At 57.1% G+C, this 26118-nt stretch overlaps 1 protein-coding gene across 9 annotated transcripts; it reads right to left on the bottom strand.

Moving 5' to 3' along the window:
* Positions 1–159: 159 nt before the first annotated feature.
* Positions 160–26112, bottom strand: LOC114067183 (transducin-like enhancer protein 3). 9 transcript variants are annotated; one of them, XM_027902464.1, is made up of 19 exons: positions 26016–26112; positions 25865–25928; positions 24921–24965; positions 16891–16953; positions 16431–16535; positions 10241–10445; positions 9653–9669; positions 7162–7281; positions 6678–6728; positions 6406–6561; positions 6183–6315; positions 5381–5577; positions 4717–4793; positions 4269–4518; positions 3499–3746; positions 2888–3035; positions 2046–2196; positions 1525–1601; positions 160–1294 (listed from the first exon to the last, which is right to left on the bottom strand). In XM_027902464.1, exons 2-19 carry the CDS (start codon positions 25883–25885, stop codon positions 1187–1189), a joined length of 2172 nt encoding a protein of 723 aa, XP_027758265.1. In that variant the 5' UTR covers positions 25886–25928; positions 26016–26112; the 3' UTR covers positions 160–1186. The 9 variants fall into 9 exon arrangements, with proteins under 9 accessions (XP_027758265.1, XP_027758266.1, XP_027758267.1 ...); XM_027902465.1 differs by having other exon boundaries at positions 5396–5577; XM_027902466.1 differs by having other exon boundaries at positions 16461–16535.
* Between the last annotated feature and the right edge of the window lie 6 nt (positions 26113–26118).

Raw genomic sequence — 26118 nt, 5'->3', positions numbered from 1 at the left:
GCAGCCCCGGCCCCCCCACCACACACAAACCCTACTTGTTAGTAAACTTTTTGCTTCTTAAAAAACCAAAAAAAACAAAAAAGAAACAAAAAAACCCACCAAAAACAAAACAAAACAAAAAAAGAAAAACAAAACGAAAAAAAACCCTGTATTTTTTTCTTTTTTTTTTTTTCTTTAAAGGTTATCAATTCTAATTCTTTACTTTCATTTGAATACAAAACACATAAGTTGCTATTATCTTTCGTGGCTCCCTGAGCTGAATTTTCTAAGCTTTCTTTGAAATCACTCCTCATTGCTTCTGTCCGAAGACCAAGAAGGGCTTGCACAGACGATCCCGTAGCGTGGGCTTCCCCTTTCTCTTCAAACATCCAAGCACGGAAAAAAATAAGGATAAATCCATATATATAAAAAAAAACAACCCCAAACCAACCAGGCGACTGTGTCGATGTCCCGTCGGCAGCCGAGGATCCGAGCGCTCCCGGGATTCCAGCGGCGTCCCATCATCACTAACACACCCAACAACGCACGGGGACCACAGCAGGGACAACTTCTCACCACTGGACAGCTCTGCTCGGCCTGGGTGGCAAAGTCACGTCCCCACGGACGCTTCCAGAGGGGCAGGGGAGGGGAAAAAACAAAAACAAACAAAAAAAAACAAACCGAAAAACCCATAATAAAATTGCCACCACCAAAACCATCAGTGGAATACAATTACAGCAGACGAAAAATACACAACTAGTGTACCGGGAGGGACCCCCTTCAACGCTATTTACTAGTCCGGTATTTACACTTTTCACAAGTCTTATGCAAGGCTGCACAAAACAAAACAAAACAAAAAAAAAAAAAAGTCACGATAAAAAAAAGGAGTCCTTTATAGTGCCACCAAAGCGCAGACGGAAAGAACCGGAAAACCAAAAAAAAAAAAAAAAATTCAAAAAAAAATCAAAAATAATAATAAAAAAAAAAATCAAAAGAAACCCCACGACCCTAAAAACCAAAGGAACATCCGTTTAGGGCTCCAACGTGTGCCAGAGTTGCAGATCTCCAAATCAATCCGTGTGTGGCGGACGCCGGGCAGGGCCCCCCTCGGAGCGGGCACGGTCCCTGGGCCACCCCGTGGCATCCCCCCGCTGCTTCCCGAGTCCTGCGGGGCCGGGAGCTGCCAGCCCTCCCAGACGCTCCACGCTCAGTAGATGACCTCGTAGACTGTGGCCTTCTTGTCACCAGAGCCCGTGACGATGTACTTGTCATCCGCTGAAATGTCACAACTTAAGACGGACGAGGATTCCTTGGACTGGGACGAGGAGATGGAGGAGGGAAGGGAGAACACCCATCAGTTTGGCTGCCCTGGCTCACCAAGCACCAATTCCATGCTGGTGGCATCGCCACATCCCACGGGCTGGGCACCCACCCGGCCACCCCAGGAGGATCCTCCCTCTCTCCAGGGCTGGCAGCCCCAGGCACGATGCCGAGAGGGGGTCTGGGTGTAGCCCCCATCCCCTGCCCTTCCCAAGAGGCTCCTACCTGGAAGATGCTCGCTCCGTAGGGCGTCCTCCAGGCGTTGAGCAGGTTGTCTTTCCCAGTGCTCACAAACCATTTACCTGTTCCCAGGAAACACGGTGTCAGCAGTCGAATAAACACCTGCCACTGCCAGCCCTACAGACAGATCCCGTGGCCAAACTCTTCCTGTCCCCCAGGCTTCTGGCTGTTTGACCTCAGCAAGTGGCCATTTTGGAGAAACGGGAAAAGCTGGAGATTCCCCAGAGAGGCCTGTCCAGCCCCTCTCCACTGGGACACATCCCAGCAGTCACACGTGCTGCTTCCCACCTCCCACGATGCCACGTGGCCATTGGTGACCACAACACTTCCACCCATGGAAGTGTTCCAGGCCAGGCTGGACAGGGCTTGGAGCAACCTGGGCTAGTGAAAGGTGTCCCTGCCCGTGGCAGGGGGTGGGATGGGTGTTCATGAAGGTCCCTGCCCAGCCCAACCGTTCCATGATCCCCCCACCATGCCCGAAGGGACGGAGCTCCGGGCTCGCTTACCGCAGTAGGCGAACTTGAGGGAGAGGACACAGCTCTCGTGGAGGTGCAGCTGGTACTTGTCGGGCTTGGTGTGGTGCAGCACCTCCACGTTGCTGCTCTCCATGCCCACGGCCAGCCACTCGCCCGTCGGGCAGTACCCCAGGGAGAAGATCTGCAGGGAAGGTGGGACATGGGAATGCTCAGGGTGGGGCTGAACCCACCAGCTCTGCCCACAGCCCCCCAGGCAGGGCTGGAACTAGAGGGGCTTCGAGGTCCCTTCCAGTCCAACCACTCTGGGATCTATGGCACGGGTGGGGGTTGCTGGGCAGCCCCAGGCTGGTGCAGCGGGTTTGGAGAGGCACATCCATGTGTCTGGAGCAGCCACATGAGCTGTGAATGCTGGGATGGCTCCAGCCCCCTGGATGCTGCTGCACTTGCTAAACAGAATCGAGATCCCAGCTTTGTCCCTTTGGATCAGGGCTCTGGGAGGGTCTGCTGGAGGAGGCAGGATCCTGATCCCTGCAGCCAGCCCACCCACAGAAAGCTGTTACATCCACAGCCATCCCATGGGAAGCACTGCCTCCCTAACGGCAGCCTGACTGGGCAGGGATGGAGAAATGAGGACAGAGAAGCTGCAACCAGATCCAGGGAGCCCTATGGCTCCTACTGCCTCCAACACTCCACCAAACACAGCAGGAACAGCCTCGCTCAGGGCCAACAGGGCCATTTTCCCAGCAGGAAAAGCCCCCTCCCACAGCCCCGCACGATCCAGCTGCCAAACAAGCTGCCCTGCTTTCCGTGGAGGGCTAAACCCCTCCGTGGGGTCTCTGCACAGCAGGGCCAGGCCGTGCCCAGCCCGTTACCTGGGAGGTGAAGTCGTGCTGCTGGAGCTGCCGCCCTTCCCGCAGGTCCCACGAACGCACCGTGTTGTCCAGGCCCCCCGTCCACAACTTCGTACCATCGTGGGAGATGTCTATGCAGCTGGCACCGTCTGTGTGGCCTTGGAATTGCCTTTGAACCAGAAAAAAAGACGCTAATCTGCAAGGGGAATGCTAGGAAAAGCAGGGAGGACTGTTCAAGGTGCTCAGATGTCATTTTGTGAGGCTTATCCACACCAAACATGCCTGGAAATCCACCCAGGAGCATCCTCTGCTGAGGAGCAGTAGCATGGAGAAGTGTACTGGGCTTGCTTAAAGATGAGCACCATAGGATGGATGGTGCAGCATCAAGAGAGCATTCCTGCCATCATTCCATACAAAAAAACTGTGGCTGCCTCATCCCTGGAAGTGTCCAAGGTCAGGCTGGACGGGCCTTGGAGCAACCTGGGATAGTGGGAGGTGTCCCTGCCCATGGCAGGGGGGTGGACCAAGATGAGCATTAAGGCCCCTTCCATCCCAAACCATTCCAGGATCTCCAAGCTCCTCCCACCAGAGCACACCCGGCAAGGCCCCGACCCCGAGCAGAGCCCGCTCACCTGACGAGGGTCTGGTTGTGCAGGTCCCACACGGCGATGTTGCCGTCGCTGCAGCAGGAGAAGCAGACTTTGGCGTCGGGGCTGATGGCCAGGGCGTAGCAGGCGGGGGCCGAGGAGGTGAGCTCGGCCTTGATGCGGGGCGTGGGCGACGCCAGGTCCCAGATGGTCAGCGTGCTGGCCTCGCCCCCCACGATCAGCGTGCGGCCGTCCGGGAGCAGCTTGCAGGAGCGGATGTAGTTATCCCTGTTCTGGGGGGGACAGGGGGCACGTGACGAGGGGGGCAGAGATGGCAACGGGGAAGAGGAAAAGGGATGGTGGTGGGAAGAGGAAAAGGGATGGCAATGAGAAAAGAAGAAAAAGAGATGGTGATAGGGAGGAGAGGGAAGGGAGGATGACAAGGGAAGAGGAAAAGATGTTAAAGGGGGAAAGAGAAAAAGAGACATTAAGGGGAGCAAAGATGTTATGGGAAGAGGAAATAGGGGGAGAAGAGGAAAAAGATGGTAATGGGGGTACAGGTGGTAACAGAGAAGAGGAAAAAGATGGTAATGGGGGTACAGGTGGTAACAGGGAAGAGGAAAGGGATGGTGATGGTGGGGAGGAGAGGAAAAATAGATGGCAACATTGGGAAGAGATGATGATGTCAATGGGGAGATGATGATTAATGGCATTGGAGGCGGGGGAAGGAGGGGACACACGTGTGCCTGGGACCAGCAGGCCCCCACCACGTCTCACCGGCACCCCCGGGCGCCGCGGCCCCCCCAGCCCCTTACCAGGCAGTCGAGCTGGGAGATGGGGCTCTTGCTGCCGGGCTGGCTGATGTCCCAGATCTTGACGCAGCCCTTGCCGCCGGTGTAGACGTGCCGGGTGGGGTTGCTGATGGTGACGGCGCACACCACCTCGCCGTGGCTCAGCGTGTTGATCTGCCGCGCGTGCCGGGGGATGCCGGGCCCCGCCAGCGCGTCGTGCGGGAACGGCACCGGCTGCATCTGCCCGTCGGCGCTCACGTGGAACGAGTAGGCTCTGCCATGGCGGGGCAAAGGGCGGTCAGCCCAGAGGGGCAGGTTTAACGGGGGGCAGCGGGTGGCTTTGCAGTCTGGCTGGCTGCCACGCCGTGCCCTGAGTGGGGGCTTGGCTGAACCCAGCCCCGGGTGAAGGACTCGTCTCCCTCCCGCCCACACTGATCCCCCCACAATCCATAAAAATCCAAAAGGGCCTTACGGTTTCCCTCCGGGGATGGAGGCCAGGCTGGAGGGCAGGCCGGGGGCTCGCATGGGTGGGTGTGGGTCAAAACCAACCTGCCGAGAGACACACGGGCACGGGTGAGGCTGGACATGAGCTGGGCACACCAAACACCTTCACATCCATGAGCCCAGGGGACACTGAGCAACTCCCTTTTTTAACCTTGCTGCTAATTGTTATCATTCCCCTGGCAGAAAGGGGAAAGCTGAGGTATTAGCCAAAGGTTTTGGGGCTGCAAACAGCAGCATGGGACATGCTCCCCCCCTCCCCGTGCTGTCCCCAAATCCCCAAGGACAGGAGCAGCCAAGTCATGCTCAGCACGCTGGCTGCAGAAACCCCCATCTCTGCATTAATGGCAGTGTTTTACTTCTTGTTTTGCCTTAACACATGGGATCGAGAATCTAGTGAGAGTAATGGGAAGGGGGCTGAGTATCTGAAAGGAGGAACTCCAGTGTAGCAGCACATGCACATTCCCCCACGGGGAGGCATCTCCACCCCCAGCCCCCTTTAACGGCAGCTGACACAAAACACAGCTTGTTTTAAGGAGTAGGAGCCTCCATTTCCCAGCTGACCTAGGGGGTCCCCCCAAACCCTCCCCAGCCCTCCCCCCCCAGCGAGAAAAGGAGCTAAAAGTGCTACGTACAGCTCCAAAGCTCACCATTGGTGACCGGCCGTAGGCGGCGGCGGCGGCGGCGGCCGCGCTCATCTGCGGGGGGAGGTTGTGCAGCCCCGCGTAGGCGCCGGGGCTGGTGAGGGACCCGTTCATCTCGTGGTGCCCCATCATGGCGAAGGGGGCCGCGTAGGAGCCCGCGATGGAGATGGGCGTGCGCAGGGCCGAGGCTGCGGGAGGGACGGGCACAGGGTTAGGAGACAGAGCGAGGCAGCGTCCACGGGGTCACCCGCGATGGGAGAGACCCCTGAGGTCACTGAGTCCAACCTGCAACTCGTCACTGCCTTGTTCCCCCAGCCCAGAGCAATGAGTGCCATGTCCAGTCATTCCCTGAACCCCTCCAGGGATGGGGACTCCACCACCTCCCTGGGCAGCCCCTTCCCAGGAAGAAATCCCACTGTTTTTCAACCTGGGCCTTCCGTGACACAGCTTGGAGCCACAGATCACAGAATATTCTGAGTTGGAAGGGACCCACAATGATCATCAAGTCCAGCTCTTAAGTGAATGGCCCCTACAGGCATCGAAGTCACAACCTCCCTGTTAGCAGCACCCTGCTCTGACCAACTGAGCTAATCCCACCTCATGTCCACGTGCCCTCTCACCCCAGAGCTGCAATGGCTGGGCCTCCTTCCTCACCCCACCTCTGACATGGGGACCACCCCAGCCACACCTGGATCAGACCCCCCCATAAACCCGACTTCCCGCCAGGCTGCTGCTTCCCCCAGGCAGGGGATGAGCTGGAGCCGTGCCAGGCACAGCCCAGGCCGGTACCCACCCAGGGGGTCCATGCCGGTGGGCTTGCCGGGCATGGGCCGCAGCCCCGGGGTGCTGCTGGTGCCCGGGGTGGGCGCGTCGTTCCGCGGCGTCGGAGTGTTCGACTTGAGCCCGGGCGTCGATGACTTGTCGTTCTGGTGGGGAAGAGACGGGAAACAAGGGGTGAGGGTCCAGCACCGGCACCCCCAGCCCCCCAGCCAGCCCCCCAGGGGAGCAGGACGTACGTGGCCCAGGTCTTTAGTCTTGGAGGAGGGAGTGCTGCTGGAGGAGGCGACCGAGGCCGGGCTGTTGGGGGCATCTCCCTTCTTCAGCCCGCGGGCTTTGTCCAGGCCGTTCTCCGGGGGGGAGTGGGCCGGGCTGACCCGGGGGGTGGCGGGATCCTGTGGGACGGGAGAAAGCCTTGGAATCCCCCGTGGCAGGGCGGGCAGCCTCTGGCATCACCCCCAAACCCCACGGTGGCACGGGCAGAGGGGCAGATCCACCCACAAGGACTCACCTCATTGGAGACGTCGACCACCAGGTCATCGCTCTTGTCACCATCGCTGTCCTGGAACACAAAGTGAGTCACACCCTGCAGAGAGCCCCAAAAACTGGGGTGGGGGCACCCCCTGAGGAGCTGAACCATCCCTCCACAGCACCAGACACTTAGGGGGGATATTAGGGAAAATTTCTTCCCTGAAAGGGTGGTCAGGCATTGGAACAGGCTGCCCAGGGCAGCGGTGGAGTCCCCAGCCCTGGAGGGATTTAAAAGCCATGTGGATGTGGCACTTGGGGACATTATTAGTGGTAGTAACACACTACCACTGGCAGTGCTGGGGGACAGTTGGACTTAATGGTGTCAGAGGGCTTTTCCAACCTAAATGATTCCATGGTTCTATGACCCACACCATACCTGGAAAATGTTACCCAAACCTGCTGTCTCCCACCCCAGGTCCTGCCTGGTCGTGTCCCTGGGGCTCCCAGGGTCCCCTGTCACTCACATATCGGCTCATGCTGTCCTTCTCCTCTGCTTTCCTCTTCTTGGAGTCGATGCTGTAATCCGTGGAGCTCCGGTGCTTCTCGCTGGCTCTCAGGCTCTCCGAGGGCGACACGGAATTATTCTGCAATGCCACAAGAAGCTTTGAAGTTGGAAACAGAAGGATTAGGACTACATCAGCAGCAGCAGCAGCTTAGAAGGTGCCACATATAGCCCTGTCCCAGCAGCGGGGTGAGACCCTGTGGCTCCCACCACACCAGGAGTGCAGAGCGGAGAAAAGCTGTGCTCCCTAAAATCAGCCCAATCTCCCTCATCCTGTGCTACCCATGGAAGAACAGGAGCTTCACCCCAGCCCTGGGCAGGGACAGGGCTTTGCACAGGGACAGGGGTGGCACCACGGACGGGCATCAGCAGAGCAGGAGGAGCAAAGAAACCGCTGCATCCCATTCCCAACATCAGCAGTTGAGCTCTGCCAAGCCAAAGGGCACCCAAAAAACATCCAGGAAACCCCCTGTGACCAGGAGCACCAGAGCCCAGTGTCCACAAGGATGCCCTGCTCAGGGGGACTTCTGTCCCTGCTTCGAGCAGCGAAGCCCAGGAGATCCAGCATTCCCAGGAAAGCCTCAGAGCCCATGGGTGCTTCCTCTGGCACTGGTACAGCTGGGAGGCCTCATCCAAAAGGAACAAAGGAACGGCTGCATCCCGGCTCTGGCACCAGCAGCCGAGCCAGAGGATATCCACAAAATATCCCAGAAAACCCACGTGACCAGGAGCAGCAGAGCCTGGGGGGGCTTCTGCCCCTGCTTCAAGCAGCAAAGCCCAGGAGGCGCCGACATTCCCAGGAAAGCCCTGCGAATGCTGGGAGCAAAGATGGCAGCACAAAACAACCTCACGAGCGCCAGAGCACGCCCAGCCCTGATCCCACATCATCAACCCCCCTGGCACAGCCCCTTCCCCACATCCCAGCTCCCCTTCCCCGAGTTCCTGGGGAGCAGCAGCAGGAGAAATGCCTGCCCGCCCTTCCCGAGCCTGCCAGCCCCGCTAAGCAGCAGCGTTCCCTAAGCTGCTGTGCCCGCCTTTCTTCCCCGGCTGAAAGGGAGAACTAAAGCAGTTCATGTTTCTCCTCGGTCCCCAGTAAGCAGCTTTGGATAACACCGAGCTCTTTCTTCCCAGGCAGTCATGCTGAAAACCCTCGCAGCTCCCGGAGAATCATGTCAAGCATTTAGAGGCATCGATCCATTCAGCGCCGCCGCTGGCCCGGCGCCAAGGAACTAAATATTTTTTATTGCACAGGCAAAGGCTGGGGAAAATATGAATGACTAACACTGATTACGGCGCATTAAACCTCCCCCGGGAACACCCCGGCTCCGGGCTTATGGATCGGGAACCTTCCCACCTCCGCCGGCCCCCTGCCCGCCCGAGGAGCGGGTTAATGATGCCCAATTCCCCTCTCCCCCCTTTAAAGAGCACTTTCCTTCCCGCCCGCCCCCGGCTCTCAAAAGGCCCATTTGTGGGCTCGGGGATGGCAGGAAATCGCTGCAAAGCCACAGCTCAGCCGGGCTTTGTCCTGGCAGCTTCTCACACGGAATCACTGGGGTTGGGAAAGACTGCTGGGATCACCGAGGGATCACCCCCCTGTGCCCCATCCCCACCTTGTCCCCCAGCCCAGAGCACTGAGTGCCACGGCCAGGCATCCCCTGGACACCTCCAGGGGTAGGGACTCCACCAGCTCCTGTTCCAAGGCCTGACAGCCCTTTCCATGAATCACAGAATATGCTGAGCTGGGAGGGACCTGCAGGGATCACGGAGTCCAACTCCTGGCCCTGCACGGGAACATTCCCAAGGGTCACACCGTGTGCAGAAATTCCTTCTGATGCCCCTTTTCCCTGAGCCAGCGATGCTGTGCACACCAGGGTGTGGGGGGTCCAGCTGGGCCCCACTGCATGGTGAGGATAGCTCCCTCCCCCAGTATCCTCCCTGCCTCCCCATCCCTGCTCCAGGGAAACCAGAACCCACCCGCTGCCCCGAGGTGTCAGGGACACGGACAGAGGCACCAGTGCCCTCCAAAATCCAGGGATCCGGGTGGTTTGGGAACTGCTCGACCCTCCAAATCTGACTTAACGTGGTGTAATAACCCAACCATCCCAGCAGATGAGATGACCCAAGGTAATGGGAGAGTGAACAGGAATAAAACAGCTTTCCCAGTCACTAAAAGGGTTTTGGAGCCGACTGGGCTCTCTCAAAACTGAACCGTGAGGCTCTGCCCCCAGCAAAGAGATTTAACCCAGATCTCAGAACCAGGTGACCCCACTCAGCCCAGCACAGCCCTTCAGGCAGGGTGGCAGCTTTGGATTGCCTGGTTTTTATTATTTAACAAGACCTGTGCAAAAGGCAGCCCTAGTGCTCCCACCTACAGAATGGGTTTTGAAGGGATAAAGAAACCAAAACCAACACAACCACCAAAAGCTGGGGGGAAAGGAGGCAATGGGACTTACTGCACTTGAGTCTCGCTCTGTCAGGAGATGCCGGGGCAGAGGTGAGGTCACAGCCAAAATAAAGAGGAGACAGACAAATAAAGCAAGTTAGAATAAGTCTTAAATCAGCAAATAAACCAAGAAGCTCCTCACGCTCTGAACTCAAACCCTATCTGGGCTCTCTCTGGCTTTAAAATCCTCCTGTTCATCCAGCCCCTGCTCCCTCTTGCTCCTTTCTTTTTGTCCATGTGATTTATTTGGCAAAACACAGCTGGAAATGCCCTGAATCCAAAGGGAATGGCAGCAGCCTCTGGTGCTTTTCCCCAAAGTCACAACCTCCGACAGTCCCATCCGCAGCCACAGTGTGGTTTAGCCATTAATTTGTGCCCAACAGCCCCGTTTTCCCTGGGATCTCCTGGCAATCCAAATCCATGCAGGGAAAGGAACGTAACTGGATAAACTGCTAAGGATAATTTTGTCTCACTGTTTTCTCAGGAAGGGAAAACACCCCCAGTCCCCCAGCAGAGCCCAGCAGCTCAGAGATTCCACGAGTTCCAGCACCAGCGGACGCCGAGAGGAGCAGCCCCCCTGGCCCCCCCTCGCTCTCACCTCTGTGGTCCAGGTCGTGGTGGTTCTTCTCGTCCTTGACAGCGAGGTGGGCCTGGCTGCCCAGGGCTCCGAGGGCCAGCAGCCCCGAGCTGGTGCCGGTGACGGGCGGGATTCCCGGCGGCTGGAGCCCCGAGGGGTGCGGCGGCAGCTGGACCGGGGGCCCGTGGGCGGCGTGGGAGAGGTGCTGGGCCTGGAGCTGCTGCTGCTGCAATGAAAGCACCAGTGAGGTGGGGAGGGGCAGGCGCTGGGGGCACTGGAGGGGACGTTCCCGGTGTCCCAGGTGATGCCCCGGGAGCTGCCCCGCTGGGACGCCTGGAAGGAGAAGCCCCGTTAGCAGGAGGGACAGAGGGTGCCCGGGCCCGGCCCCCACGCCAGGAGGGCACACGTGGCACGCCCTCCCTCAGTCACAGGAACACACACCATTGCTGCAGACACGGTTAGTTTGGGGTTTACAGCAGGTAAAAGCAAAAGGGAAATACGGGAATCCCGCCCAGGAGGCAGAGAGTGGCCCGGGACAGAGTGCAGAGGCTAAACCGGCCAGAGAGAGGAAATTCCAGCGGCCAGGATCCTCCCAGACACCTCAGGAAAGCAAGTTTTGCTAATTTACTCAGGACCAGCTTTGGGGTGTTTGAAGGGGAGAGGAAAATGCCCACATAGTGCCCCAGTCCCATCCCACCATCCTGTGCTCCCAACACCTTCTGACATCACTGGCTGTCCCTTGCACTGGATAAATCATGGAGGGACCCCCCAGCTCTACCACAGGGCTTGGGCATCACCCCCACATTCCCTGGCACACACACAGGGAGCTGCAGCCCAGCTGGGACAGCTCCCAGCTGCTTCCAGGGGATTTTTGGGAGCCCTGAGTCCCAGCCGTCCCAGCACGCACTCATCCAGCCGTGGGGATTGATTCCCTGCTCCATTTCAGCTGCAAAAAGCTGAACTACAGCCCTGGGGAGAGGAAAGGAAAACCAAACACGTCCCCAGCGATTCTATTTCAAATACAAACTTGGAAGAAAACCTGCTGAAATCTGAGGAGCTGCTTCCAGGAGTCCCCAAGCCATCCCTCCTGCAGCTCCTCCGCTCCCAGGACACCCCTGGTCCAGCCAGGAGGGTCTTGGAGCTGGCACTCCTGTCTGGGACCCTCCTGCCTGCACCCACAGCCCCCTTGAGCAGCACCCCAGTGAAGTCACACGTGGGCACCAGCAGGAATCACGGGGCTGGGAGGGGACACCTGAGCTGCAGTGGAGCCTCCCAGCCCACTCCAGATCCCCACAACCACCTTGGATCAGGATTTCTCCTCAGTGTCACCAAGCACCAGCCCGTGTCCTGCCCAGGGCACCCAAAGGGCACAGACAAAGAGCAGGACCTGCTGCCGCCCGGCCCAGCCTGAGGGACACCACCAGGAATACACCAACAACATCCCCAGGTGTGGAAGACTCCGTGATTCCAACAGTTCCATCACAGACATTTCCAGCAGAACTGGAAGGAGACACACCCAGGTGCCCCACAGCCCTGGAAGTGTCCAAGGCCAGGCTGGACAGGGCTCGGAGCAACCTGGGCGATGGAAGGTGTCCCTGCCCAGGGCAGAGGGTGGAACTGGGTACGCTGCAAGCTCTTTTCCAAGCCAAACCATCCCAGGATTCTGTGGTAAGTTCTCCCACACCAAGGCCCAGTTTTCGTGGGAACAGCTCCAGCCCACTCCCCACGGAGGGGCTGTCCTGGGGCAGCACAGGGTGGGCCAGGCTGTCACACTCCAGACACAGGGGCACGGAGCAGCCCCTCGCTGGGTGGGTCACCCACCCCCTCCCAGGGCTGCTTTCTCAGCCTTGTGTGATGGAGAGGGAAATCCTTGGTCAGGATGAGATCCAGGGGCGGAGCTGAAGGCAGGAGCCACGTTATCTCCAAGCAGCTTCTTCCAGGCAGCCCCCAGGTCCCGGCTGAAGCCAAAGGGAAAAGGCAATTAGGCCTCTGGTACAGGAAAAGCATAAATCACTGTGCCCTCAACAAGCAGGAGCTGGAAGCTTCTCCCAGGCTGCTCCATCCACAGGGCAAGGACAGGAAGCATCCTTTAGGATCACCATTCCAGGAGTGTCCTCCAACAAGGAGAGCTGGTGGGGTGACGCAGCACCACGAGGGGTGATTCCCTCAATAATCCCATCTCCTGCCACACACACGTGCCAAGATCATCCTTCCAACACCAAAGCAAGTGGAACAGATCCTCAGATCTTCCTGAAATCAATGAGGCTCCTCCCAATCCCAATTCCACGTGATTTCCAGCCATTGAAGCGAGAGGCAGGGCTGGCCATTGTATGAGAACATCACCCAGAGAACGGTCCCAGATGGCTTTCCAGCCCAGCACACTCCTCTCCTGCAGGCTCTCCAGTGGTGCCCATCCCTGCAGGGCCAGAACACACCGAGATCCAGCGTTTTATCCTCAGCAATCTCCACCTCAAACATCTGCATGGCCCAACTCATCCCAGGAGCCCCAAAAAAGGGATGTGGTCTCGTGGAAATCCAGGCAGCGACACTCCATTGCCGGGATGATGATGGGGATCACAGCCCCAGGGGACAACACAGCTCCACCACAGTGACACAGCAGCACCCACAGCAGGAGACTCAGCACCCAGAGCCTCACCCTCCAGCAGAGCAGGAAACTGGTTTTTCTTCCTTTTCTTTAGGCTGTCAACAAATAAACCCATCCAAGGGCTCCGTGAGCTGCGGGAACAGCCTCTCACAGCAGCCCCACTCCAGGGGACACAGAAACCAAGGTCAGGACACAACATCCCACTGTGGCTCAAAATAACACTGAAAGGTGTTTTCCTCCCCTGGGCAGCAGGAACTGGTGAGCAGAATCCACGTGGGAAGTCCTCACTGGTTGGAAGCCTTGTCCCTCCATCCAGCACTGCAGCTCCATGGAGTGGCCTTGTCCCTCCATCCAGCACTGCAGCTCCATGGAGTGGCCTTGTCCCTCCATCCAGCACTGCAGCTCCATGGAGTGGCCTTGTCCCTCCATCCAGCACTGCAGCTCCATGGAGTGGCCAAGATCCCACCTGGGGGCTGCAGAGCTCCATCCCGGCACTGCTGAAGGAGCCATGTCCCAGCTGGATCACTCCCAGGGCAAGGAGAAGAGGATGAGCCAACAAGCCCAACAAGTGCACATCCCAGGGTGGTGCTGGAGGACCCCCAGGCTCCACTCACAGCTCCCTCCTCCGTCCTTCCCATCCACACCACTCGACTGTGTCTGACGCACATCCCTCGGGAATAACATCCTGGAGGCTCCATGGAGTGGGATAAAGCCCGCCTGGGACTCCATGGCAGTGTTTCTGTGTCAGCCCATGGAGCAGTCGAAGCACATCCCTCAGGAATAAGATCCTGGAGGCTCCCTGGGACTCCACGGCACAGGGACGGTGCTCGCTCGGCGTGTCCTCTGCTGGAAAGCCCAACTTCCCTTCCCAGCCCTTATTCCAAGCCTGGAAAAGGTTGTTTTTAAAAACACACAGTGTGAGGGCTTGCTGCAAACATCCCAGGGATGGGCCGGCTGCAGGAGCTCTCTGGGCTCCCAAAAACTCCCCAGCACCCACAGCTGGGTGCTGATGGCAGGGACAGGACAGGGATCAAGGTCCCAGTCAACAAGTGACACAGCACAAGGACTTGGAGCGGCCCTTCAGAACCAGGGACCCTCCTACCACCTCCCCAGCTGAACCACAAGCTCAGACCTGCTCAGGATGCTGCCCTGGGGCTCCTCATCTGCTGGCAGGATCCCAAAAAGGGATCCATGTCCCCACATATCCCAGGACAGCAGCTGGCAGTGGATAAAGACCCTGCCAACCCAACCCGGGGTGACAGCGGGAGCCGACGGGGCTGCACAGACACCGAGAGGTCTCCTTCCTTCTGGGGTCCCTCAGCACGTGCCAGCCAAAGATGGTGAAGATATGAAGAGGTTATAAATTTAGGGGAAAGCTGGCAAGGAATATCTGGTCTGTGGAGTGGCTTTAATTGGATTATGTACATCATGCTTCATGCCTTTGTTCACCGATTTAATGGTTCACCACTTAAGTTCACCACTTGCGTTAAATTTAGTAAAGTAGTCTAATCATTTCCAGAGCTATAACCAAATCAAGGGCTCAATTTCACACAAGCCTGAAGCAGAGGAACTGTGAGACAATGGCCTAGATGCATAAAATTAACAGTTCTTGACCTCAAAAGGGGCAAAAAAAAAGGTTTTCCTGATCCGGTGGTTTTTTGTGTGAGGCAGCACCTGCACCGAGTGCTGGGGCAGTTTGTGAGGGCTTCCCTTGGTGGGAGGGTTGGGACAGCAGAGCCACCCATCCCCAGGGACACGGGATCCCCAGGGACACAGGGGTGGGGCCGTGCACACCCCAGTGCTGCCCTCACCCACCCGAGGAGAGCAAACAAACACGAGGGACGTGTCCACATGAGCAACCCTACAATAACAAACCCCTGGGTGCAACAAGGGGAGGAAAAACAACCCCAAATCCTCTGGGTTTGGTGCCTCGGGGACACCTGAGTGGGTGCAGCAGCACAGACCAAACCAGCTCCACATCTTCAGGATGAGCTTGGAACCTCCTCTACAAGGCATGGAAGGACATGGAATCAACGATCCCCTTCCTGTCAGCAGCAGCCCTGCAATTACAAACCACTCCATGCGCAGAGGGGAGAGAAAAGAACCCCAAATCCTCTGGGTTTGGTGATTCAGGGGCACCAGAGCAGGTGCAGCAGCACAGACCCCCCACCCAAACCACCTCCAAACCTCTGGGATGAGCCTGGAACCTCCTCTGCAAGACGTGGAACCACTCCCCACCCTCCTGCCAGCAGCATCCCTACAGTAACGAGCTGGTGTGTGCACAGATAGGAGGCAAAACCCAAAAACTGCCAGGGTTTTGTGCCCTGGGGGGCAGCTGAGCACAGACCCAGCACCCAAACCAGCTCCACAGCTCCGGGATGAGCTCTGCCCTCCCCTACGAGCCACAGAAGGATGTGGGATTGCCCACCAGCCTCCTGCCAGCACCGTGTCCCTCCCCAGCGAGCCACGGCAGGAGGAGATGCCCATAATTCCTGCTGAAAGTTCGTCAGGGAAGCGATTAAACGGCTGGGCTGGCTGCTTAATGACAGGAGGCACTCGCTCTGATCCAAGGAAGCAATTACCTCGGAAATGGGGGTCACGGGCCCTGCTCATTCACCTTAATTGAATTCCAATATCTGCCTCCAGCTGCCGGGGGCTCCTGCCTGCGGCTCCACGCAGCTCATCAAAGCCACGGGCTCCCTCCTCCCTGTCTCTGCTCACCTCCCAGCACTCCTGGCGACTTTGAGAGCAGCAAGAAGGCCAGGCAGCTCCAGGGTGCTGCCTGCCACCCCAAAACTCAGCTCCCATACCTGGGGTCACTTCCCAAGAGCCGCCAACCCCACCACCAGGGATCCATCTGCTACCAAACCTTTCCTCATCCCCACAGACTGCAAGAGCCCGAGCACAATTCTACCTTTGGTGCTACCCACAAAATACAGAAAAAACGTAGAGAAGAGCAGGTTAAATGCAGAGAATTATAAAGATCCTTGTAGCTTACGAAGTGCAAATAGCTATTAAAAAAAAAAAAAGGCATTAAAAATGAGTGTTTTCTGGAAAACAAAGACCTAAAGCCAGAGGAGCTCTGGAGCCACCTGCCCAGGATGCTGGATGGGGACACCGATGTCCCGGGGTGAGGAGAAGGTTTGCTGCAGGACTGAGACCAGGACATCAATTAAAGAAACAATAAAAATGGTTAATCCTCAAATAACCCCCCCCCCCGAGGTCTGCGAGAGAGAGCCCGGTCAGCGGGAAAGTCAATGCAAGGGACAACAACTCCGCCAGGGACACAGCACATTCCACACCAACAGCCCAGCAGAGACAAGCCTGGGCTCAGGGGGCCTGGCAGGGCTGCTGGGTCCTGCTCTGCACCCCAAACACTGCCCAGGCCATGGAGAACATCCAATTTGCTCGCTGGAGGCTCCTGGAGCTGCCCCAGCACCCGGGAGGGGGCAGGAGGTGGAGATTCCACCCCTTGTCTCGCTCGATGCCCGATTGGGGGAGTTTTGGTCATTTGGGGAAGGGGGTGAGCCGCCCTGCTTTATCCCTCCTGAGCGCAGGATTGCCTCTGGTTATGGTAAATGATAGGAATAAAAGGGGTATACACACGGTGAGAGGCAGATTGGGAAGTCCACGTACCCCGATGATAGCATTCAACTCCGTCATTGTCACTTGCTTGGCACGTTCAACAGCCTGTGCCACTTGCTGTTGGTGCTGCGGGGACAGAGGGGCAGGGCCAGGTCAGAGCTGGGCATGGGGGCACCAGTCCAGGGGCAGGACCCCCCTCCAGAGATGCTCACCCCTCTTTTGGGCTCTGTTTTGCTCATGCCCGGGAGCACCTCCTGGCTCCACGGGGTGCAGGGAGGGGGGAGAAGCCCCTCAGAGCCTTTCTGGCTCAGTGAAGACCCCCAAACCCCTTCAGCTCTCCCCCATCCCAAGGGTTTTCCAATGCACATGGGGGATCAGCCCCAGACCCCCAGGGACCCCTGAGGGGCTCAACCTGCCCACTTGGAGAAACCCCCCCGGGAGAAGCAGCAACTCCCCACCCAGGCTGTGAAAACTTCCTTACCTCTTGTGACAGAAAAGGCATGATCTGGGCTAAAATTGTATTCAGTCTTTTAGCAATTTCTGTCTGAAAAAAAGGAAGAAGAAAAACCAGCAGTCAGCACCAAACAGCCTCCCACAGACGGCACGAGGCTTCCTGCAGCAGCGCTGTGCATCCCCTCCCTGTCCCTCCCCACATACCCCATTCCCATCCCCTTCCACACCTCCAGGTGGAAGCAGCAGCTCCCAACAAAAGCACCTTCGAGCACAGCAGCACAGGGACACATCCCTGCTGCCCTGGGACACTCCAGGCCCCTTCCCACCGTGGGATGAGTGCCACGGTGCCAAGTCCACCACCCTGGACTTCCCTGGCCTCATGAAAACGTAGCCAGGCACTGGTACAGCTCCTCATCCTTGGAGCAGCTGCTGGAGGCTGGATCCCATAAAATCCAGTTTTGGGTGGCCCTCGCCATCACCTCCCACTCCTGGCACTGTGGTGGGTGTTGAGTTTCTCCAGGAGAAACCCTGGCAGAGACACCAGCGAGGGCTGGGGGTCCCTGCTCAGCTCCCGAGGGTTAACGTGGGATCCCTCAGCTCCCGAGGGTTAACGTGGGATCCCTCAGCTCCCGAGGGTTAACGTGGGATCCCTCAGCTCCCGAGGGTTAACTCTGCTGCTCCACCAGGGCAGCTGTGAAAACAGCTCCCGCTCCAAGTCAAACAGGCCGGAGCAGCCGAGGATGCAGCGCCCAACAATGGCCGGGCCGAGCGCTGGCAGGGAATCAAACACCCAGCAATTCCTTCCGACAGCCCCGAGCAGCTCGTTATCAATAACACAAGTGATTAACTGGCTCGCTCCAGCCTCCCTCTTGGCAAGGGGCCTCTTCCTGAGGCAGCCAGCAGTCACTCCCCCTCAGAGAACCCCCCCCTCCTGTGCCCCCCAAATCCATCCCTGCCACCCCAAGGCTTCACCTTTCTCATCCCACAGCTCAGCCCCGAGGATGGGTCCTATAGCACTGTGGATTTTAAAGCCCATCCAACCCAGAGAGGAGCTCTGGGCTCCACCTGCTCTCAAATACTGCAAGGAGAATCCCCAAATATCATAGTTCAGGAGAAAGAGCCCAAGAGACACTCAGACCTTGCTGGGAGGAGCTGGGTGATGGTCAGGTCACATCGCTGTGACCACAGGACCAACCCAACAAGCACAACCCATGTTCCCAGGATGACCATAAGCAAGGAGACACCAGGAAAACCCTGCTCTCCCCCAGCCTGGAGCCACCCCTGTGGAGGGAACAAGCCCACAGACCCCAGAACTCGGGGTCCTGCTCCAAGGGGTCCCCACACACCTGCCCACTGCTGCTCTCGGCTGCTGAGCCACAGGGATATTTCTGGCCATCGTCTTCTCCGAAAGCACCCCAGTGATTGGGTTACACCTGATGCTTTAATTAGCAATTCCAGAGGGCAGGAGAACGTGCTGGCACACTGTGCCAAGGCAGGAGCACCGGGAAGTGACCAGGGGTTGGACTCAGGTACCCCCAGCTACAGCTACACCAGTCACCAGGATCATCACGGACCCCAACGTGAGGATGCACAGGTCAGGAGGCAGCTGGGGCTCATGGAATCCTGGAATGGTGTGGGTAGGAAGGGAGCTTAAACATTATCCAGTCCCACCCCCTGCCATGGGCAGGGACACCTTCCACCAGCCCAGGTTGCTCCAACCCTGTCCAGCCTGGCCTTGGACACTGCCAGGGATCCAGGGGCAGCCACAGCTTCTCTGGGTAACCTGTGCCAGGGCCTGCCCACCCTCACAGCCAACAATTCCTTCCCCATCTCCCATCTCTCCCTGCCCTCTGGCACTGGGAAGCCATTCCCCTGTCACTGCAGAGACACTTCCCTATCGTGACATCCCTGCCCCGAGGAACAGGCTCTGGCCAGCACAGGTGTTTAACCACCCCACACTCACACATCACCCCAGCATCACCCTGCACCCCAAAAACGGGGATGGAAGCTAAAACTGCCCCAATCCAGCCCAGCCACGGCACCGTGTCCGAAGGGGCCAGGCTGGCACCGTGAATGCCACCCCAGCGCTCCCACCACGCGCTGCCCGGCGATGGCAAAAGCTCTTTAAAGGCTTTTTGGCACCAAGGCATCGATTAGATTATATATAGACTGCAGCTCCATGAAATATTTATTCCTTCAGCTTGAAGCCCATTGGATTCTGGATGCGACAAGCCCAGGCGCTGCCCCTGCGAGCTCTTCCCTGCCAGCTCCCGAGTTCCAGAACAAATTCCAGCCTTACTGGAGGTGCAAACAGCGGTGCCAGCACAGGTGAGGGTCAGTGTAACAGGAAAACACAGCACCCAAACAGGCTGACTGCAGGCAGGAGGAAGGGAAGGTGTTGGGTTTTCCCCGGTCCAGACTCACAACCACCCCATCTCCTCCACATTTAAATCCAGTTCTGCCCAAACTCCAAACAAAGATTTTCCGCAAAGAGAGAGACTTCCCATGTGGCACTCGGTGAGCAGAAAGATATTAGATCTCCAAAATATTATGTTTACAACCGTGAGGTTTCCTGTGAACACGAGATTCAATAGTCTTTAAATATTTGTTCACTTTAACTTTTCCCATTCCACGGAATATTAAACTCTGGTTGTCCCCATTAAAACTTTAATCGGGAACGAAAGGGGATCCTCCGGCACGCTGGGAACAGGGAAGGGCTTCATGCCCGACACCTTCCCCATAACGGGGCTCATTCATCACCTTGCCCAGAGTGCCAGAGCCCCCCGAGCCCCCCCGAGCCGCTCCTGCCAAGAAAAACCTCCATTCCCCACGGCAGGTTGCCATGGCAATCCCAGGCTCTGCATCCCCTTCCGATGCCCTGCATCTTCCCTGGACCACAGCTGCAAAGGAGCAGGGATAAAACACCCTGGGGAGTGCCCAGGAGAGGTACCCACCCACCCAAACCCCCAGGGGAGGTGCCTGGTGGATGCTGGGTGCCCCTCCTGGGGTCCATGGGAGCGCCTTCAGGGACACTCACCCGGGCACAGGGATGCTGATGGTCGTTAAAAAGGGCAAGAAGTCGGAGAACCTGAAATCCTCAACTAACCCTCCATCACTCCCTGCCCCTGCCAAGAATCTGACCTGCTGCCTGAGCAGAAACACTTCTGGGGTGGCGTTTCACCACCACGGAGGGAGAAACCAGAGAAAACATCTGCACTGGTGATAAATCAAGAGAGGGACCGTTTGGCTCCGGGTCCTGTCACCCCACCCGCCCTTAAAATGGCCAGAGCCTCCAGCAGCACCCAAAGCACTGGAGGGCACAGGGAGCCGCTCCTGGCAGCCTGTCAGGAGCCAGGATGGGGCTCTGGGAGCAGGAACAGGCTGGTATGGTGTTAAATAGCTCAGGGCTGGCTCTGCCCAGCAGCTCCGGCTCCACGGCCGCTCGTCTTTACACCTGGATGTGGCAGAGGGAAGTTTAAAAATAACCCTGCGGGCCATCAGTCACGGGAGAGGCAGAGCAGGGCTGAAAGGAGCTGCCTTCAAACTGACCCAGAGCACAGCAGTGCAGAATTCCAGGCTGGAACCTCAGGGGGTCCTGTGTGATACCCCACAGATACTGCTCTGGGTGGTGGAGCCAAAACACACCGGCCTTGGATGGAGCTGAGGAGGAAAACAGCAGCTGCAGGGATGCCCCAACCCTGGGGATGCACCCCCAGGCTGGTCCCACCATTCCCCCACGGCACAGGATGGGATCCAAACCCCTCCTGGGCTCCCAGTCCTTGGGAGGATGGAGGTGCCTCATAAAACAGCCCCACAGCCACCACTCTGAGGGGAGCACCCCCAAAGACCCTGCACAAAGCACCCCAAAGCTCTGTAGGGAAGGGAACGACAGCAGTGCACACCAGGCCATGGCAGATAGAGCCTCAGAACAGATTTTGGGCCACAGCAGCCCCAGTTCCACCTGCCCTTGCTCATGGATTTATATGTCAAGATGAAGAGAAGGGATGAACACACAGCACTGCCTTTCCTCCCTCTAGGAAAACACCCCAAAACACTGCACCACACCAAAACATACATATCTACATCACAGAATATCCTGAGCTGGGAGGGACCCATAGGAATACCCAGCGCAGCTCCTGACCCTGCACAGACACCCCAACAATCCCACCCTGTCCCTCAAGAGTGTTGTCCAAACGCTCCTGGAGCTCTGGCAGCCTTGAGGCTGTGCCCACTGCCCTGGGGAAGTGCAAATATATAAACACACACATGTCTAAACATATACACACGCTGAATGCCTAAAACCCTGGAGCAGTGGGGGTGGTGGGGCTGCCAAAGGCAATGATCCATGGGATGCAGGAACATGGCACCAGCACCACCCCACAGCTCACACAACACTCCCCTCCACGAGCCCCCAGCTCCTCCTCGGCTCCCAAAGCACAGATCCCTCCACAACACCCTCCCCAACACTGTTTCCACGACAGGTCTGGACCCCCAGCCCTCCTTCAGGCACTCCAGGACACCCCCACCCCTGCTGCACAGCCCCCCCCAAACCTCCTCCCTGGCAGAGGGCGGTGGGAGAAGGGGGAGTAAATCACACCAGCCGTGAAGCACCAGCAGCATTTGTTGAAACCAGGATATTGTCTCTTTAAGCACATGAAAATAAGGCCCTTGAGCAGTGTGGTTCTCACTCCGGCGCACAATTATGGGTACTTTCAGCTGTCTACCACTATTTCAAGTGCTCTCTCCAACCGGGCTGTCAATGGCATGTTGAAAGCTATTTGTGGCTGCTATCGTTATTAGCAAAGTGGAGAGCCAGGCTGATGAGAATTAAATCAGGGAGGGGGGGGTGGAGGGGCAGGACACAACCCCTCATTACGGAATTACCACCAGACACCGGGATGTGGGGGGCAAAGCCCACTCAGACCCTCCAGGGGCACCCAGCACCCCCAAAATCCACCTGCAAAGCCGAGGGGAGGGAGAGGCGAAGCTCTGACAATGCTCCCTTCTACCTTAGGAGACCTGAGAGCAAGAGCTAACAAATTACTTGGCTTCTGAAGTATTTAGCAAATTATTACCTGGCACTCCTTGCTAACGAGCATGACAGAAAGTATATTGTGTTCCTAGAATATTCTAGAGGAAAAAAAAAAAAAAAAAAACCCTGCCTCTCTTCCCTGAAAGTGTCAGGGGGGGTTTAGGTTTGTTCCAAGCATTAAGTGTTTAAGCACGAAAACAAGAAGTGCTTATGTGGAGGGTTCTCAGCCATAAAAAGAAATAAAACCCAGCACAAAGGTTCTGTCCTCCGAGGTGTCCCGTTTCCCCACGCAAAATTAGTTTTTCTTTTGGAATGGTTATTGCAGTCGGCGATTATCCACGGAGATCTGCACAGAAACAATGCAAAGCCAACAGGGGAAGCAAAGTTTCTTTTGGAAAAATCAATTAGCCCTAAGAAGAGGAGGAAAAAAAAAAAAAAAAAAAAGTTTTGCCGGGGTTTCAAAAGAAAACTCATGATTGGACTCGGGTTTAGGAAAGCTGAGCCCGGGGAAGGGAGCTTAAGTTGAGCAGGAAGACTGATGTAAGGAGCGATTCACTGCAACCAAGTCACTTCCTAAATATTTCCTTGCATATGGAGTTGTTTATGAAAGTACATTTTTTTACTTAACAAGAAACAAAACGAGAAGAAAGAGGGGAAGGAAAAAAAAAACAAAAAAACCCAAAACAACACAACAACCCCACACGCAGCCACATATGCACACACTTAATATTCAGCGTAGAAGAGATAATCTGTTATATAAGCCCACAGACAGACAATCCCCTTTTGCTTAAAGATGAAGTATCCATCAATGTTTGTCTGGAGCAGATGTAATCACAAGCAGTCAAGTCTGGAGGGCAGGACACTGCATGAATAATTCAAGCACTTCAGTCTACTTGATTGTGTGCAGATAAACACAAGTCAACCGCTAAACAGGTCAGCTGATAAACTTGTTTGTTCAGGACCAGCCACCCTCAACCAGATGCAGGCAGGACCACGCCGCAATTAGCGGGATGCCTTGCGGGGGGATGCTGCAGCGGAGATGCCTTTCAGGGGGATGCTGCGGCCCCAAAGAGGGGGAAAACCCTCGGCCGGCCCCCTTCTCGCTCCGGCTCTCCCATCCCGCCGCTCCCTCTCGCCCCATTTTCGCCTGGAAGCGCGCTGGGAGCAGCTCGCGGGGCTTTGTTTTCCTCCAGCCCCGCGCACATTGCTGTCAATTAAAAGAACGAGGCGGCTTCGCCTCCCAAAGTTCGCTGAGCCCGGCGCTGTCTGTCACCGGAGCGGGCAGGGGTGCCGGGCACGGCCTGGAACCATCCCGGCAGGATTTATCCGCTCGCCCGCAAAGCTCCCAGCGAGGCACGCTGACCACGCTGGGCCACCACCACCACCCAGCAACTCCCAGGGCACCGAACCACCCCTGGGAACGCAGGGGCTCCTCAGTCACCCCCCAAAACCAGCGGGCACATCAAGGGAAGATGCCCTACGTGGTCATGGCCGGCGGAGCGGAGGATGGGGTGATCCATCCGCACCTCCCGAGGATGGTGGACCTCACAGATCCCTTGGGTTGCACCCACGGACCGGTGGAAAAACACACTGCACACCTCAGGAGCACCAACTGCTCCCAAAGCTCCCATCAGGACAACAACCTCAACATCTCCATGAGTTATTCCAGCATCACTCACAGTGGAGCCGCTCAACACCCAGCAACCAGGTGGGCACAGGCACTTCCTCTCCCCAAAGAACCCGTGTTTATGTTATTCCAGTGCCTCCAGTGTCATTCCAGCCCTCGGGCATTACCCCAGTCCCTTGGACACACAACCATCACCGTCCCGTCCTCGCAGGAGGCCACCACGGGCCTACACAAACCCCCTGCACTCCGGGGGATTTCCGACCTCCCCAGGCCAAACCCTGCCCGAGGCCTCCCCCAGCACGGGGGTCTCGGCTCCTCAAACCCCCCCAGGGCCGCCCTGCCCCGCCTGGGTCCAGGCAGAGCCAGGAGAGCGGGCGAGGAGCCGGGATTATCTGCACGGGCGAAGATATTTTTAAAAAACTGAAGACTAAGCAGGAATTATTTTCGCTGCCCTGTGACTGCGCCGCAGAAAGGCAAAGGGAAGAAAAGAGAGGCAGATTCAGAGACGCTGCTTTGCATTTCATCAGCTCCCAGCGACGCTTCCTTAGAGGAGGGCGATGCTGCTATTAAGCAAAACCACTTTGGAGTTGAATGGGGCTGATTTGCGAGCGGCAAAGTTGATGTCAACTTCTATCTGCCTTAAGTTCTTAATTAGAACTCCTTCTAAAACCAGTAAGCAGCAGCAGCACAAATAATCAGGTCTAATCTCAATAATAACTTTATTCCTTTAAGTTTTACCATCATGTGCGCAGCCTTTAGGCTCTTTAACGATAATCTTATCAAGGTACCACACCACATTCTGCTGGGGCCTTCTCTATTTTTTCCTTCAGGCAAGTTACATATTAGAGGAGACTGGAAGGGAAAAAAAAAAAACCAAAACACACCAACCCCAAACATTGCTTCATTTCCCAGATGCAAAGACAAATCCGTGACATTGAGCAACACACCGTAAGCTATCGGAGCCCTGGAGATAATTCCCTCCTCAGTCTCACGCTACAGCGTGGGGAAGATCAGGGTATGACCTTAGAAACAGTCCTGTTGTACCAACAACACAACCAGAGGCAAAGGCAGCACATATCAGTGTTTTCCCAGTTTTGGGAACGCACTATTCCAGGTAGCGACAGCCCAGCACGGCAGGCAAGGCTGTTCTCACCCCCTCGCGTAAACACTCCGCTTAAAACCCGAATTTCTCAGCAGCACAGACAAAACACCAACCTGCCAGCAACCTGCAGTTCCCAATTCAACTGCCAGGCCACGGGATTCCCACCTGGAGTCACATCCCTGCCTTCAGCACTTACTACTCCCCATTTAGTGCAATCAGGGCCCATTTTACCTCAGGTTGAGGAAAAGGGCAACAGGAGATCAATCAATCCCAACTTCCCCCCTCGAAATTACTCACTTGTTTGTGCATTTCAATGTTCAAACCGTACGACATTTCGTAGTACTGGGGAATAAAAACATACAAATAAATTCAATTAAAGGAGAGAGCCGAGGAGAATTTGAATTAACTTCACAGAGGGTATTTGCATAAGGTCATTACCAAAAAGCATCCTGGTCAAAACTGGGCTTAAAGCACTTGGTAGCCAAGGAAATTACACCTTATAATAAGCAGATGTTTATGGGTTTAACTGGCAGGCACTTAACAAGGGGACACTCCTTTTGACTCCTGTTTTCTCCTCCTAAGCTACTTAGAAAAACAAAGAGGCGCAGAGCTGGGTGACAGGCGTCTGCTCAGCCCTGGCAGAACAGGTACAGCCCGGAGTCTGGCCAAAATTCCAGCTTCTCACTGGGGGGGTGGATTTATATTCCCCCCCCCCCTCCTTCCCTGGGGCTAGTGGAGCTGCTGGGAGCCTCGGGAGCCGCCGGGAAAGGGGGTGCTGGCTCCTGCTGAACCCAGGAGAAACCCAACCGAGCCCACCTGGGGGGCCCGCGCCGAAAATCTGGCTAAAAAAGAGGGTTTTGAGGCAACAAAAGAGCCCATTTCCCCCGGGAGGGATGAGCGGGGTGAGCTGGGATGGCTCCCGGGTGGCCTCACTCCGCGCCTCGGGGCAGCAAAGGGGGGACCCCCATCACGCCGAGGGACCCCCCCGGAGCTCGGGGGCGCTGCTCCAGCCTCCCCCCAACCCCCCCGGAGCTCTACAAAGGGGTTAACAGGAAACTTGGGATTGCGCTCCCAGCCGCCTGGGGCTCCGTGCGCCTGGCACCGGGCACCCCCCACCGCCTCCGGGGGTCCCCGAGCAGGCAGTGCCCGTCCCGGGGGGGGGTCCCCCGGTCCCCCCCGTCCGCAGGCTCCCAGCTAATGACATTTACAGGCTGATCCGAAATCTGATTAAAGTCTCTCACCATAACGTAATGGCGCTGCATTTCGGTCTTCTCGTTCGCCAGCTTGTCATACTCCACTTTGAGGCTGGGGGGGGGAGAGCGGAGGGTGAGACCCCGTGGGCGGGGGGGCGGCGGGGCGGGGGGTGCAGCCGGGGGTCTCCCCCGGGCTCACCTGTGGTACTGGGCCTGCAGGAACTGGAACTCGTCCTTGATCCGGTCGCAGGACTCGGCCACGGTGAATTTGAAGCCCGGTTGGCCCGGCTGGTGCGGAGCCT

Source organism: Empidonax traillii, unplaced genomic scaffold (genome assembly GCF_003031625.1).
Source record: "Empidonax traillii isolate 1590-97213 ecotype Southwest subspecies unplaced genomic scaffold, ASM303162v1 scaffold876:size463933, whole genome shotgun sequence".
Classification (NCBI taxonomy): Eukaryota; Metazoa; Chordata; class Aves; order Passeriformes; family Tyrannidae; genus Empidonax; species Empidonax traillii.
This window is presented reverse-complemented; position numbering and strand designations above follow the sequence as displayed.